We start from the raw sequence: 16,001 nt of genomic DNA, 5'->3' as shown, positions 1-16,001 counted from the left end.
TGTAATCACATTTTTAAACCTCTTTCCTTCCAGAGTACAACGGATCTTTCTTTGAAGACTAGAGGCCTCTTAAATGTTATCAACAACAACAACAAAATACCCATTGCATAAGCCTTGGACAACAAAAGCTTAATTTCATATTATAGGCACCTAATGGGCAGTGTAAACGGTGAGATATATCAGACAATAGAAAGGAAGAGATATTTTTACTATAATGTCAATATATGATGCATTACAAATTACCACTGGAATTTCTGGGGTTTATAAATTAACTGCTGTTTCTGTGTTGCTGATACTTTTAACGTAATTTAATCATATGCTTCTTTTAAAAAAGTTTCCAATTTACCCAAAGCTTTCTGGCAGTCATGTTGTTATTGTAACTAGGATCATGAGTTATATAATATCACATACCATGAAAATTCAGGTTTCTTCACAAAAGTGTTTCAAGGCTTTGGAGATAACTGATTTGGAAATGAAATGAAGGCAGCTCTCTACCACTGAATTTCAGAGCAAGGGGAAGAAACAAGATAGAATTAGACTCACCAGTGCAAGTGACTTATTAAAGATGCCCAAATGCAGAATCATTCAACACCATTAGGCTTATTAATTGACTGCAGATATCCAGAGTGAACAATCCCTCTTCTAAGTGGGGACTAGTTCAGTCGCCCGTTTCCATCACTCCTTCAGCCAATTCATTAAAGCCTGTTTGTTTCTCCCAGGTGCCTCCTAATGAGTTTCATTGTTTTGTTTATTGGGCTTGTTGGCTCACAGATCTCTTTCACAATTTTCCACGGTTTCTGAATGCTCCTTAAGTACCAGTTTTGATCAGCCCATTTGCAGCTAGTGCTTTACCCCGTCTTGGATAAATGAAGTAAGTGGGAAAGTAAGACGCGGCCCGGGGCAATGGGGAGGGGGAGCAAGCCCGAGGGAAGTCCACCAGATGCCTGTGTTCCTTGAAAGAACCAGCAGGTGGTAGCAGCACTTCGTGGGAAGGCCCCAGTTTCGGGCTGTAGGACCGGAACAATAGACCCCCAAACCGGTCCTCGGCTGGAGGAGAGGCTAGGAGTGGGCGGAAACATTTTTCCTCGCGGCGCCCCCTCGGTTCCTCAAACCTTCCAGGCACCCGCTGAGTACCTCCCAACGCCTCAGATCCCCGTGGGGGAGGTTCTCCCCGGGGAGCGGGCGGAGGGAGGAGGCACCCAGAAGGCCCAGACTTGCCCGGGCAATGCAAAGCCAGGCACCTACACCTGGACTTCCCCGTTCAGACCCAGGCTTCCCAGCCCTTTGGGGAGGGTGGGGTCAGAGGCCCCACCGTTGGCCAAGATCCAGGGTCACGAAGGGGCAGACGAGTTTAAGGGCAGATCGGAGACCCTTTCGTAACCCAGATGGCCCCTCCCTGCTGCTTACCCATCCCCACCCCACCCCCGTACCCTCCGAGATTTCTCAGTTTGTCTTTCCCTCCACCCCCTTCTTTTCCTTCTTTCTCTTCTTCACAGCTCACGCCCACCTTAGTTTAAACCTGAGTAGGAACTAAAACAGTGGGTTCAGTTCCTAGAGTTGAAGCAGAAAGGCAGGGGTGGGGAGAGGGCGCGGGTGTTCGGGCCGGCGACTGCGCCGCCCTGCCCTGCCCTGCCCCGCTGTCCGCGGGCATCCGCCGCCCTCCGGTGCGCTTTCCCTCCCGGGGACCCGAGCCCGCGCCCGGCCGGGGCTTTGAACGCCTCGCCCCGCCGCACGGCAGCCCGCCCCCTCCAGGACCCCCGCGCGAGCCTCCCTCCGTGCCCAGGTCCCCCACCCCGCGCGGCCGGGAGGAGGAGGCGCCCCCGCCCCGGCGCACAGGCGGGCCCAGGGCGAGCCCCGCGCCTCCACCCCGCTCTCCCCCGCGCCGGGCGCCGCACATCGCCGCCCAGGCCGGGAGGGCGGGCTCGGCTCCCCGGAAGAGGGGAGAGGGAGGGCGGCCGCAGGGGCCGGAGAGGGGCGGGCCGGGCTGGGAGGGACGCGGAGGGGGCGGGCCGGGCTGAGCTCGCCCCTGCCGCCGCTCCAGAGCGGAGCAGCAGGCGGCGGGACCCGCGACCGAGCGCGGCGACGGCGAGCGCGACGTGGGCCCCGCACGATCCGCGGGCGCTCCGCCTTCAGAGCAGCCCCCGCCGCCAGCCACCGCCCCCCGGCCGCCCCGGAGCCCCAGAGACGCGCAGCGGCGAGAGGACCCGGGCCGCGGGGAGCCGGGTCCCCGCACCCGAACGGAGAAACGGGCTGCTCGGCTCCATCGCGGGGCCTGGGGCGGGGGGGCACAGACCTGCGGAGCCTGCGGCCGGCGGAAGGTGAGCCCCGGGATGCCAGGCAGTGTGGGGGGGGTTGGGGGGGGGGCGGTGTGCTTGGGGACAGAGGCATCAAGGTTTGCAAAAGTAGAGGGGCCCTCCAGACTGGGCCTTTGCAGATCCTTGGGGGCCTCCCGGGGTAGTACTGAGTATCCTTCTCCAAGGCGACCGTGGGTTCCTGAGGGGTGCGAAACTGGCCAGCCTGGCTCCCCGACCTCTGGCCGGCCATCACTGACACCCCCATTACCCTAGCTTCTGCAATCCCCCACTGTGTCTCCAGATATTGGGGGTCCTGATATAGGGGTCCTTGCTGAGGCCGGACTCCCAGCGTTCTGTAAAGGCTTGCCCATCCTTCTGACTCCGGTGGCATCTCTCCAGTCCCACGGAGCTGGGAGGAGCAAGGAGGTTGATCCCACACCTGCCCTCAGCTCCCCCACCCCCATTACCACCCATAAGCCTTAGAGTGGAGAGGCTTGGTTCATGCTTCCCAGCCCTCATCCCCAAGTTGCAGCCAAAGCCTGCTGGTTGCTGCTGCCCCAGCTCCACTGCCCTCTCTTTACATCTGGGTACTTGGCCCTACCTGCCCTACACCCCCATCCACCAATCTTGGCCGTCTGGCATCCTCTCTCCTCCCACCCCTGGGGGAGCTGGCTGGGGCCCAGCATAGCCGATGTTGTAATGTCCCTGGCAGTGCCCATGGAGAGAAGTGGCTGGGCCTGTTCCCAATAAGTTAACCAGGGCCAGGCCCTCTCCCTGCCAGGAGAACTTGACTCAGGTTGTAGAAGGGGAGATGCTGGTTGGGTGGGAAGGAGCTGTGGCATTGTAGGCAGTGCTGGGAAATGTCCAGGTAATGGGTATTGCAGGATCGAGACCTGCAATTGTTGATGGTGCCATGGGGGGGGGGGGGGGGGGCACTGGGTTCTCTCAGGGCAATGGACCTTATTTTCCTTGCAGGAAGATTAGGCTGGAGGGTTTCTGTGTACCTACCAAGTGGCCCAGAGAGGAGGGCCCCTTTGGAGTCTGTTGGTTCATTCTGGGTGCAGAAAGATGGCTGGCAGTGCGTACCAGGTCCCCAGCCTGCCTAGGAGCAACAGGCAGCAGCGATCTGAGCACGGGAAGGGCAGGAACATTCCTCCTCGGGGCCAGGTTCTCCTGCAGCTCATCACCATCTCCTGAGCTGGGTCCTGCGTCCTGTGTCCCCACTGCCCACGAGGGGGAAGGGAGATGGCGGGGTTTGGGGTTTGGGGCAGCTTCGCGTTTCCCTTTATTTCTCTACTTCCCTGCTCAGCTCCCTCTCCCAGCCCAGATGTTTCTGCAGCAGCAACTCCCAGAGCAGAGAGCAGTTGACAGGCTCTGGGGGAGAGTAGGGACAGACCCAGGGTGAGGAGAAGGGCTCATGGGTGTCAGTGACCAGTATGAAGAGCACTCTGGATCTGCTCTGATGTGCATGCTCTCACCCTTACACACTCACACACACACACACACACACACACACACACCCATCCTAGCTTGCGTGCTGCTCCATACCCATCTCACCTCACACACATTCCCTTATATACTCTCACACTTGCTCCCACAGGTAGTGGTCCTGGCTCTTGGGGGCTTCTACAATCTTCCATTCACTTATCTCTCATGGCCACGGACTGACTGTCCCAACACCCTCCGTTATGCCCTTTTCCAAAGCCACGCACATCCCCGGTCAGTGCCCAGCCGGAGTGGCTCCTTCTGAGTGGCTGCTTGCCTCTCCCCGACTCTGCCTGCATCTTAAAAGCCTCCCCCAGCTCCACAGCCTGGGAGTGGGAGGCACACTCAGTCTGCATCTGCGTGCTCTGGGGGACATTCCTAGAGGCTGGAGGCCTCAAGGGACACAGGGCTCTCCTCTGCTAGGTAATCCACAAATTGGCTTCTGGAGCTGGGGCAGCAGGGGCGAGAAGCACCAGAGGACAGCCACCTCCTCGCTGTCTGCTCTGGACGCCGCCGTAGGGCTGATGGGATCCTTTTCGAGGCGGGCGGACAGAGCTCCAAGAGACTGCGACCATATCCAAGGTGGAGATTAAAGGGTAGCAGCATTAAGCTGAGCAAGGATTATCCTGGAATTTCCTGGGCGTTTAACAGCTGCAGAACAGGACGGAGGACAGGGCCCATGGTGCTGACCCCTCCCACGCTGACCCTGGGGCTGACAGGTGTGAGGGCCAGCTTTGCGGCCACGCCACACATTAACCATCGGCCCCTTTGCCCTTGGGACCTCCCTCACCCCACTGGGCCCTGCAGCCTGCTCGGCCTCTCTGAACGTTCCTGCCCAGGCTCACTCAGCAGCGATGCCCTGGTCAGGTGTCCCCAGGCCCCCTGGTCTCCCTTGGCCCTTTAGAGCCAAAGTCCTTTGCTTGACACTGAGTCAGAGAAGCGTGATGGGATCAGTGGGGCCATTCGAACCTCTTTGAAGAGAAGCTTAAAGAAAATGCAGCGATAAAAGTTATTTTGCTCATTCATCCCCCACTCCAACGCCTCTTTATCTCTGCTTTCTCCTTATAGGTGAAAATTTCTGGATTGTTTTGAAACCTAGAGCGAGAAGGGAGGGGAGGGTAAAATGTAAACATACGCTATGCTAGTCTAGGTTTTAAAAATGTTTTCCCTTTTTTGTTGTTTAGATGATAATTAATGAGATTTTGTTTTAATTGTAAAAAATAAGATATGCTCATTGTAACAAGAAAACCCACTGAAATATATGTAAGACCAAGTTAATAATCCCTCCTTGGGCTTCCTTCATTTCTCACTCCTACAGTAACCAATTTTAATGGCCAGTGCATTTTCCTGCCATATCTTCCTCCAAACTGATTTGGCTTGTATTACTTAGTTTTTTAAAAACTCGTTTTGTGGATCAAGGTACATAAACTCTTAAAAACCATCTCAGTTTGTTCACAAAGTTATCCTATTTAACATTTCAATTTGAAGACAGTTAATTTTTTAAATTCCTACAGATTTACTCATTTATTTTTAAATCTTTCATTTTTATAGATAACAGAACTCAGAAGCTATGATGTATAAGCTAAGAGTCTACACATCTTTAATCTTTGCCAGTTTCTAGAAACAAAACACAATTTTGATGCCTACGGACTGTCATATTTTTATAAACCAAAGAAATGTAGCAGGCTTGTGGATGCAGCGTCTCTACCGTAGCAAAAAGATGTAAAGTGATATATGTAGGAAAGAAGCTGAGAAAAAAAAAATGTGAAGTCATAGAATGCAATTTTTGTCATCTGAAATTTTGTCAAATCAGTCTTCTTTTCTGAGCTCCCATTTTCCATCCACATTTCAGCTGCTTCTGGTGTTATATTTTTAAAACCATATACACATCTGAAATTCGAATGTTTTCCTGTTTGAGATAAGTCTTGGGCTCTTTCATGGGTGGGTGAGAGGATTTCTAAACACTGACCGATGCCGTTGGCGAGCTGGAGAAGACAGAGTGATCCAAAGCAGGCCTGTCCCCCTCTGTGTTGCGGGAGGGGTGCACTTGGCTGCTTCCAGGACGCGCTTCCAGACTAAGCTCAGACAGATGTCCTAGTCCTCAACCATTGAAGGCACCTTTGAAAATCGAGTTCTAAGTCCTGCTTGTTCAGTATTCCAGGCATGTGGCTGGAGCTGCGTGTTCTTGTCACTTACGTTTCTGCCTTTGAAACTTGTTTCAAAAGAATCTGCGGGAGTAGGAATTAGCGGACGGCAGTTTCTTCCATATCTTAAAAAGTTTCGTCTTTCCTTGTTTTTATTCTTGCCTAAGAGGTACACCCAAGTTCTTTTTATATGTATTAAAAAAATTAAAGACTTGAATTTATCTGTTTTGTTTGATAAGCAAGAATTGACCTCACTTCCTAGTCTCACTCAACCACAGTTTTTTTTTTTTTTTTCAGTCTTCTGGATCCAAATCTAAAAGAGGTCCCTTCAAACAGCAAGGAACACTTCTGGGCTCTCTTCAAGTGCTTCCACCATTTTTAAAAAGAATATATTGGTTCTTGGTAAACCTTTTTTAACAATTACAGAAGTGGCAGTCCACATGCCATGTCTCATGTCTCCATTTAATTCTTTTCTTCCTGATGTCTCTTGAGGACAGAAGCTGAGTGGCTTTAACATGTTCCCTAATTGCTTTTGCTCTTTTCTGGATCCTCTGGAGAGAGGCCAGCTTCATGTTGTCATTAAGATGCCTGCTGAGGCTACGCATACACGCCCTGCTGCAGCCACAAGCGACCGTGTGGCTTATATTGTGGGTCATCAAAGCAGATACTCTGCCATTCCTCATCTTCTAGAATGTTCCATAGTGCACAGCTGATGGGATCTGCAGTACGTATCTTCCCTCTTGGTTTGCTGTCTCTTCAAAAAAAAAAAAAAAAATTCATTGAGATGCATCCAAAGTGTTTATTATTTCTTCTCCGTGATTATCTGTCTAGTTATAAGTTTAGGAAGACACAGTGCTTACAGTTTACTTTTTGTACAGATTCCAGAATCCATCCATGTTCTGACTGAAAGAGGCTATTTTAGAGAATATCTGCTAGGCAAATGATAGAATAGCTTTCATTGTTTAAAGGCATTTTGCTGACGTTTTCAGTTCTTGATAACAGCATTCCTAGAGACCCTGTGGCTCTGGTCAGTCTGGTCTGCCTTGGTGTGTCAAGCATGTCTCCAAATTAAGCCACTGAACGCTTGGGGGAAGCGCTGACAACACATGTTCCTTCAGGATATTTATTAAGCAGCCATTGGTGATGGGGCCATGCTTTGTTACTTCACAATATCCCTGTTCTTCTTTGAAACATTTCATCTGTGAATGATTCTAGCAGCATTCGGGACAGTACTGGCAGAGAACCTCTGTTTCTTAGGAGTCATTTGCTGTACTGAAATGCTTCCTTTTTTCTGACTTTGAGATACAATTGTTGTATAACACTGTGATAAGTTTAAGGTGTACAACCCAGTGATTTGGAAATGCTTCTTGCTTGCCTCCATGCACTGTAAGTTAAACTCTGTCTCACAAGTAGGGTTCCAGTGACGTGAAAGGTGCATTTCAGTGGCTAGTGGCCCGATGCCCATGATACCTTGGCCCACCAGCTGTCACAGCAGCGCCTTTTCATGATAACCACGTAGAGATGACCCTGAAGGCTTCGTCTTGCAACAGAGCCTGTGTTGCCAGGAAAAATTAGATTAGCAGGCATCCAACTACGATTTTCTGATTTATCAAAGTCAAATGGTATAGTAGTTTGGTTTCAACTTCATTGAGAAGTGTGCCGTTTTCAGGAGTGCTGCGGGTCATGTGGCCACAGTCATCGTGACAGAAACAGATTCCAGTTTCCAACTGCTGTTCTTTCTTTCTCTCAGTTTCACGTCTTCTTCCAACAGAAGTAAATGGAATGGGCGGCTCTTGTCCATGCCACTCACAGACTTCTGAGACTCAGTTATAAGGGGAGAGATGGGTCACCACTAATCTCTAGACCAATGAACAAAGGAAGGTCTGAGCCTGTTCGTCTTCACTGTGACCCTGGAGGCAGATGTGCCCCACAGTCGGCAGGGGTGCATGTCTATGGGGGGCCTTCTTAAGTTAACCAATGGAGAACATACTTGGCACTGTTCTGCATGGACTGCTTTCACTTGGGAAATCATTTTCATAATCAGTGCATAAGCAGTAAACCTCACTCTTTTTTCAGATTGTGCCATAATTTATTAAATATCTTACCACTGATGGACAGTTACATTCTAGTCTTTTCCCTTACAAACAATTCTGCAGCAAATATCCTTGTTTGAACATCTCTGCAAACAGACCCAAGGATGCAGTACTTGAAGGACAAACTCTTAGAGGAGAAGCTGCTAGAAAGACATCACCAGCTGTCCTTCCAAGAAGATATACCCATTTGAACTCACAAGCACCATGAATATAGAGAGCCCAGCTCTCATACCTTCTTCAACCCAGTGCATTATTAATCTCAAGAGGACACGATGGCCCTGTTGTTTCCACATTCTGTCCTTTCATTGTGAGCAGACTAGAAGAAATTTTTCATATACATACATTTATACATATACATATATTACATACATTTTCATATACATACATTATTTTTCCGTAAGCCGCAGAGGAAATGTGCCCCTTGTGGAGAGAGGACCGTTGGTCACAAAATGTAGGCATGCCAGACCTACCCTTTCTCTATGCTGGATCGCTTACCAGATGGAACCTTTATGCCTATGCTCTTCTCACTCCTGTTCGCCCATCTCCCCTTGCATCATACCCCACGGCTCTCTTCCGTGGTCCCTCTTGCTCCACTGCCTTTCCATATTGTCCAGAGTGTCCAGGTCTGATGTGGGTCAGGAGGTGTTGGGGAGGAGGGATCGTGTGTTCCCTGGGAAGGGGTATCTTCTGCTGTGCCTGGTTTAATGGAAGTATTTTCTGACTTCCAATACAGGGTGGCTCTAGGAGGAGGAGGGAGAGTAAATGAAGAGAAAGAATTGAAAGAGCTCCTTTCAGAAGAAAAGGGTATGTTCGGCGCAGAACTATCCTATGCTCTAAAGGGCGGCGGGGGCGGTGGGGGGAGCTTTAAGAAATGCTCAATGATGCGTCCCCTGCAGGATGTAGGGAGGGAGTGACCTGCCATATGGCCCTCAAAGATGGTAGACTTGGCACAAGTCAGGAGAGAGTCTGCTTCTGATAGGTGCTGGGGTGGTTTGAGAACTATCTGTGTAGCAATGTAGTTACCTGTCACCTGCCTCTTCTGGTCCTGTGTGTCTCCCTAGGAAGCAAGCTTGGCTGCAGACCCCAGTCTTAAAAAGCAGTGGCCCTGCCTGGGAGCAGGGTGGTGGCCAGGGCAATGGTGGGAGCCCCGAAGATGCCCCATGGCTGCTGAGGGGGCTGCCCGGTCAGGGAGCAGAGTGGCGGGCATGGTGTGCAGTCTCTGGGTCCTGGTGCTGGGGTCCTCAGTTCTGGCTCTGGAAGGTAAGAGGGAGGGAGACTGGAGAATCCCTGCCAATCAGCCTGGGTGGGGAATGGGAAAGATTCAGGAAAGGCAGAGAAGAGTGAAGACATCATGAAAGTGAAAGGAACGGGGAAGGTTCCAGAGAAAGGCTCCTGACGGAGACCTGTGCCCCTGCTGGTGAATTAAAAGGACCAGGGAGGGAAGTTCCTGTTTCCCTCCTGGGATGGGGTAAGGGTTAGCAGTCCCAGCTGGAGGCTTTGCTGCTGAGTGCCCTTCTTATCTCTGGGCAGAGGTTCTGCTGGACACCACTGGAGAGACATCTGAGATTGGCTGGCTCACCTACCCGCCAGGTGGGGTGAGTGTCACTCTTTCGTTCCCCACCCAGTGCTCCTCCCCCTCCCCACTGGTCATATAGGATTTGGGAAGGAAGCCCTGGGAAGAGACTAATGGAGTAAGACCCCTTCCCTCCCGGAGGAGCAGGACTTTGGGTGTACTTACCGGGTTTGCCAGCTAACGGTGGACCCCCTCTGTCCCTGCAGTGGGATGAAGTGAGCGTTCTAGACGACCAGCGACGCCTGACTCGGACCTTCGAGGCATGCCACGTGGCAGGGGCTCCTCCGGGCACTGGGCAAGACAACTGGTTGCAGACACACTTCGTGGAGCGGCGCGGAGCGCAGAGGGCACACATCCGACTGCACTTCTCCGTGCGCGCATGCGCCAGCCTGGGCGTGGCCGGGGGCACCTGCCGAGAGACCTTCACCCTTTACTACCGCCAGGCCGAGGAGCCCGATGGGCCCGACAGCGTCTCCGCCTGGCACCTCAAACGCTGGACCAAGGTGGACACCATCGCCGCGGACGAGAGCTTCCCCGCCTCCTCGGCGTGGGCGGTAGCGCACGGGGCCGGGCAGCGCGCCGGGCTGCAGCTCAACGTCAAAGAGAGGAGCTTCGGCCCCCTCACCCAGCGAGGCTTCTACGTGGCCTTCCAGGACACGGGGGCCTGCCTGGCCCTCGTGGCGGTCAAGCTCTTCGCCTACACCTGCCCCTCCGTCCTCCGCGCCTTCGCCTCCTTCCCTGAGACGCAGGCCAGTGGGGCCGGGGGCGCCTCCCTGGTGGCAGCCGTGGGCACCTGTGTGGCTCACGCGGAGCCAGAAGAGGATGGAGGCGGGGGCCAGGCGGGGGGTAGCCCTCCGAGGCTGCACTGCAATGGGGAGGGCAAGTGGATGGTAGCGGTTGGGGGCTGCCGGTGCCGGCCGGGGCACCAGCCCGCCCGCGGAGACAAGGCCTGCCAAGGTGAGATTCCGTGCCTGCGCGCTTGCCCAAGATCTTCCCACCTTCCCCCAACCTTGGGACACCTCTCCTGAATACCCCAAACTTGATGTTTGTCCCCGAAAGGTCAGGAATAAGCTATTTTAGGAAGGAACTCTCGTTTTTCTCCAGATTTATTGTCTAAAGCGCATAAATTTGGTGTCATGTGCTCATCTCAAACTTCTGGAACTTTCTGGAGACTTCCTTAGCCACTGCTAAGCATCCTAGGGCTGCAGGCCTGACAAATGATGGAGATTAAAAGGAGTTAAACTCCTGGGTTATCTTGGGATGGGTCCTTTGTCCCTATCTGCTGTCTAGTTAGGAAGGGATCATCGTCAGGGCAGGTGACCAAGGTGCAGGTAGGAGACGGCAGTGGAGACCAGCTAAGAGGAATCCTTTTGCTATAGGGTGGAGGGCGCAGAAGGCCTCTGGGCAGGAAGGCAATCAAGCCAGACACCTCTATCTGGTACTCGGCCTGCCCATAGCCCCCACTGCACCTCACTTCCTCCATCAGCGGAAATGCAGTTCTACTCCAGTGGCCATGGAAGTAATCTCTGCCTCAGGGAGGGAAAGAGGGAAGAGGGGGTGAGGGTAGGTCTCAGGGGGTCAGGAGAAACAGCCCTGGGGAATGGAAGGCTGGGGGCCTGTCCTCGTGCTTGCCTGGGGTGGGGTGGGGTGGGGTGGGGTGGGGTGGGGTGGGGTGTGGGACTCAGGAGGTGGGGGACGAAGTGAGCCTAACGTCTCTGCCCCACTCTGCCCCCTAGCCTGCCCGGAGGGGTCCTACAAGGCCTTGGCTGGGAACACACCCTGCTTACCGTGCCCCGCCCGCAGCCACGCCCCCAGTGCTGCGGCCCCTGTTTGTCCTTGCCTTGAGGGCTTCTACAGGGCCAGTTCAGACCCCCCAGAGACCCCCTGCACCGGTGAGTTCCCCCACCAGCCCCAGGGGTGGAAATGGGACTGGGGGTGGGCAGAGAAGGGGAGCTTGAGGGCAACACAGTGGAGCTGGTTCCCATTTGCAGTGACTTTTCTCCTGTTCATTTTCTCCCTCGCTCTCCGCCTTCCTGCCCTGACCCCACCCACACTTTCCGACCTCCTGCCTCTCCTGCCACCCGCCTATCTGCTTTCTGGTCCCCACCCCCATGCTCTGGGTCCCCTCCCCCCTGGGCCCCCCCCCCCCCCCCGCCTCCCTTCTTTCTCCATCATCATCCCCACCCCTCCTCCTTCACCCCGCCTCCCACCACCCTTCCTTTCTGGTCCTTCTCGCTGCCCCCACCGGCCTCCCCAGGCCCTCCGTCGGCTCCCCGGGAGCTTTGGTTCGAGGTACAAGGCTCAGTGCTCATGCTGCACTGGCGCCTGCCTCAGGAGCTGGGGGGACGAGGGGACCTGCTCTTCAATGTCGTGTGCAAGGAATGTGGAGGCCACCGGGATCCGGGCTCGGGCACCGGGGGTGCTTGTCGCCGCTGCAGGGATGAGGTGCACTTCGACCCCCGCCAGAGGGGCCTGACTGAGAGCCGAGTGTTAGTTGGGGGGGCTCCGGGCACATGTGCCCTACATCTTGGAGGTGCAGGCTGTGAACGGGGTGTCAGAGCTCAGCCCGGACCCTCCCCAAGCTGCCGCCATCAACGTCAGCACCAGCCATGCAGGTGAGCCTTCGGCTAGCTCGGCCTGATGCCGCCCCTACTCGTGCTGCTGGGCTCCTGGAAACCCTCCCACTAACCGCCCCCTCCTCCCCCAGTTCCCTCTGCAGTCCCTGCCTTGCACCAGGTAAGCCGGGCATCCAACAGCATCACGGTGTCCTGGCCACAGCCAGACCAGACCAACGGGAACATCCTGGACTATCAGCTCCGCTACTACGACCAGGTGGGAAGGTGGTTGCCCCGCAGGGCTGGTGGGAGCTCACAGTGCCCCACAGTAGGGTTAGAGATGGGGGAGATAGACTAGGACCGAGAGGTGCCAAGAAGCCTGAGGGTGTGACCAGGACTCAGGAACTGGGGCTGGGTAGCAGGGAGTGACCGGCTGTCACCTCCAGGCAGAAGATGAATCCCACTCCTTCACCCTGACCAGCGAGACCAACACGGCCACCGTGACCCAGCTGAGTCCTGGCCACATCTACGGCTTCCAAGTGCGGGCACGGACTGCCGCAGGTCACGGCCCCTATGGGGGCAAGGTCTATTTCCAAACTCTGCCTCAAGGTGAGAGGAAGCCTGGATGGAGAGGGGGAAGCAGGAGGAGTCGAGGAGAGGCCTGGCGGCCGTGTGGGACAGGAGGCTGTGAGCATAGTGTCATGGCTGACCACATGGCTTTTGGGTCTGTGGGTGGGCATGAGTGGGTGCACGGGGGGTGTGTAGGTGTGTTTGCTTGTGAGGCCTTGCCCATGCATGGTCCTGACTGGCTGCTTCCCCAGGTGAGCTGTCCACCCAGCTTCCAGAGAGACTCTCCTTGGTTATTGGGTCCATCCTGGGGGCCTTGGCCTTCCTTCTGCTGGCGGCCATTACCGTGCTTGCTGTTGTCTTCCAGAGGTGAGCCCCTCTCTGCTGTGTCCCCACACCATTCACCCCACGGCACAACCCCACGTCCTGGCAGCCCCAAAGCCCACTGCAGAAACCACCTCCAAAGCCCACCTCCCACCACCGGGCCCCTTCCCGGGGGCCCATGCGAGCCTGGAAGGAGGGATCCAGCAGCCCCCACTCCACGATCCCTGGCTGGAGAGTGGCCTACGTGGCAGGGGAGTGTCATTTCAGGACTCTGGTTTGTCCTCAGGAAGCGGCGTGGGACAGGCTACACAGAGCAACTGCAGCAGTACAGCAGTCCAGGTGTGGGGGTAGGAGGGCTGGGGGCTGAGCACAGGAGGCAAGACGAGGTTCCCCCGTGGTCCAGGGGAACTCCGCGGCCCCGCCATTGGAAGGAAGAGGGCATGTCTGGGGTGTGTGGGCAGCCAGACCTCGTACCACACCCTCCTCGTGCACCCCATTTGCCTACAGGTCTTGGGGTGAAGTATTACATCGACCCTTCCACATACGAGGACCCCTGCCAGGCCATCCGAGAGTTTACCAGGGAAGTGGATCCTGCATATATCAAGATCGAGGAGGTCATTGGGGCAGGTGTGCAGGGGCAGAGAAAGGGGACGGGAGGGGCTGGAGCCCCCACGAGCCTTCCCCAGCAGGATCCCCTCCAAACAGGGCAGGGTACCGCAAGCCCGGGGTCCTTCCTTAATAGCCTTCCACCTACACCCATTCTCCCAGGCTCCTTTGGAGAAGTACGCAGGGGCCGCCTGCAGCCCCGGGGACGGCGGGAGCAGGCCGTGGCCATCCAGGCCCTGTGGGCTGGAGGTGCGGAGAGCCTACAGATGACCTTTCTAGGCCAGGCTGCAGTGTTGGGCCAGTTCCAGCACCCCAACATCCTGCGGCTGGAGGGCGTGGTCACCAAGAGCCGGCCCCTCATGGTGCTGACGGAACTCATGGAGCTGGGCCCCCTGGACAGCTTCCTCAGGGTCAGTGTGGCCCGGGGGCGGGCGGGGCTGCCTTGGGTCCAGGGAAGTCTGCAGTTCTCAACAGTCCCGGAGACCAGAGACGCCTCCCCTAGTCTTCATCCTTCCCAAGGCCATCTTCTGATTCCCTAAGCCCCTCCTTCCTCTCCTGGTGATGTCTGGCCCCTGGCCTATGGAGGTTCCCCACCCCGCTGCTGGCAGCTAACCTCTGCCCCCTGCCCCCAGCAGCAGCGGGAGGGCCAGTTCAGCAGCCTGCAACTGGTGGCCATGCAGCGGGGAGTGGCCGCCGCCATGCAGTACCTGTCCAGCTTCGCCTTCGTGCACCGCGCGCTCTCTGCCCACAGCGTGCTGGTGAATAGCCACCTGGTGTGCAAAGTGGCTCGTCTTGGCCACAGTCCTCAGGTGAGAGCACGGTCTCAGGGGCTCAGCCTTTTCCGGAGGGTGCTGGCGGTTGAGCTGGGACCTGGGGTGCGTACCACGGGCGGCGTGCCCTGGGGTTTGGAGGAATGGGGCCCGTCTGCGCTCCATCCAGGAGCGCACCCTGAGCAGACCTCAGAACACACAGGAGCTGCTCGATAAACGTGGCCGCTGCTATAATTATTGCTATTGCTGCTTCTCACCCCACCTCTCAGGGCCCAAGTTGTATGCTTCGCTGGGCAGCCCCAGAAGTTATTGCACACGGAAAACATACCACCTCCAGTGACGTCTGGAGCTTTGGGATAGTGATGTGGGAAGTGATGAGCTATGGAGAGCGGCCCTACTGGGACATGAGTGACCAGGAGGTGAGCTCTTTACCCAGACATTGTTAATTCCCCACCCCCATCCTTCCAACCCACCAGCCTCACAGGTTTGTACATTCTTGGCTTTTCTTCTCTAACCCACTGAGATTTTAAGTTGTCTTGGCTTCCTTATTTTTAAGTTCCTTCCCCGCTCGGACTGCATGCCCCACCTGACCCCAGCCCACCCATTGACCTAACAGAATATGCCTTTCTGCCAGCAAGAGCGCCCCATTACCACGTTTCTCTACTAATCCCCAGGTGCTAAATGCAATAGAGCAGGAGTTCCGGCTTCCCCCGCCTCCAGGCTGTCCTCCTGGACTACACCTGCTTATGCTAGATACTTGGCAGAAGGACCGTACCCAGCGGCCTCATTTCGACCATCTGGTGGCTGCATTTGACAAGATGATCCGAAAACCAGACACTCTGCAGGCTGATGGGGGCCCTGGGGACAGGTCTGGAGATTGGGGCTGGAGCCCGGGACAACCAGGGAGGGTATATACAAACCAGAAAGAAAACTGAGGAGAGGGGGCTAACATAAAAGGGAGACGTTGACCTCCCCTTCCCCCACTTAGACCCTCCCAGGCCCTTCTGAACCCTGTGGCCCTGGACTTTCCTTCTCTGGACTCACCCCAGGCCTGGCTTTCGGCCATCGGACTGGAGTGCTACCGAGACAACTTCTCCAAGTTTGGTCTCTGCACCTTCAGTGATGTGGCTCAGCTCAACCTGGAGTAAGCCGGGAGAGGCGGGGTGGGGGTTCCTCGGGGCTCCAAGCCAGGGGTCCTGCCGGGGATCTTAGAGGAGCCGGCCCAGACCTGACCCACTCCTTCCCCACCACCAGAGACCTGCCCGCCCTGGGCATCACGCTGGCCGGCCACCAGAAGAAGCTGTTGCACAATATCCAGCTCCTGCAGCAGCACCTGAGGGAGCTGGGCTCGGTGGAGGTCTGAGGTTGGGCGGGCGGCTGCGAGGGGACGATGCCTATGTCCCAGCCCCAGACACAGGCCCAAGGAACGACAAGGAACACTAGAGCCCGTCTCCATCTTGGCCTCGGCAAGAGGCGTCTGCCACACTACACCCCACCCTCTGGACGCTTCACTCCCTAGTCCTCTGCCCTCCTCCGCCCTCCCCTGCATTAAAGGGAAAGAAGAAATTTTGCAAGTTGGAGGTGTGGTGA

The 16,001-nt window shown here is 55.6% G+C and overlaps 1 protein-coding gene across 1 annotated transcript; it reads left to right on the top strand.

Moving 5' to 3' along the window:
• Window positions 1-2,046: 2,046 nt before the first annotated feature.
• Window positions 2,047-15,990, top strand: EPHB6 (EPH receptor B6). The gene is given in 19 exon segments (XM_059396241.1): window positions 2,047-2,318; window positions 8,750-8,820; window positions 9,078-9,276; window positions 9,547-9,611; window positions 9,796-10,546; window positions 11,326-11,481; window positions 11,847-12,085; window positions 12,087-12,204; window positions 12,297-12,421; window positions 12,591-12,753; window positions 12,966-13,080; window positions 13,322-13,374; window positions 13,543-13,662; window positions 13,804-14,051; window positions 14,277-14,450; window positions 14,681-14,830; window positions 15,086-15,279; window positions 15,400-15,555; window positions 15,666-15,990. Coding segments are annotated over 17 exon segments (3,036 nt in total). The 5' UTR covers window positions 2,047-2,318; window positions 8,750-8,820; window positions 9,078-9,176; the 3' UTR covers window positions 15,775-15,990.
• Window positions 15,991-16,001: the final 11 nt, after the last annotated feature.

This window comes from Mustela nigripes, chromosome 4 (genome assembly GCF_022355385.1).
Source record: "Mustela nigripes isolate SB6536 chromosome 4, MUSNIG.SB6536, whole genome shotgun sequence".
NCBI lineage: Eukaryota > Metazoa > Chordata > Mammalia > Carnivora > Mustelidae > Mustela > Mustela nigripes.
The sequence above is the reverse complement of the archived record's forward strand: the minus strand, read 5'-3'. Positions and strand labels throughout refer to the sequence as shown.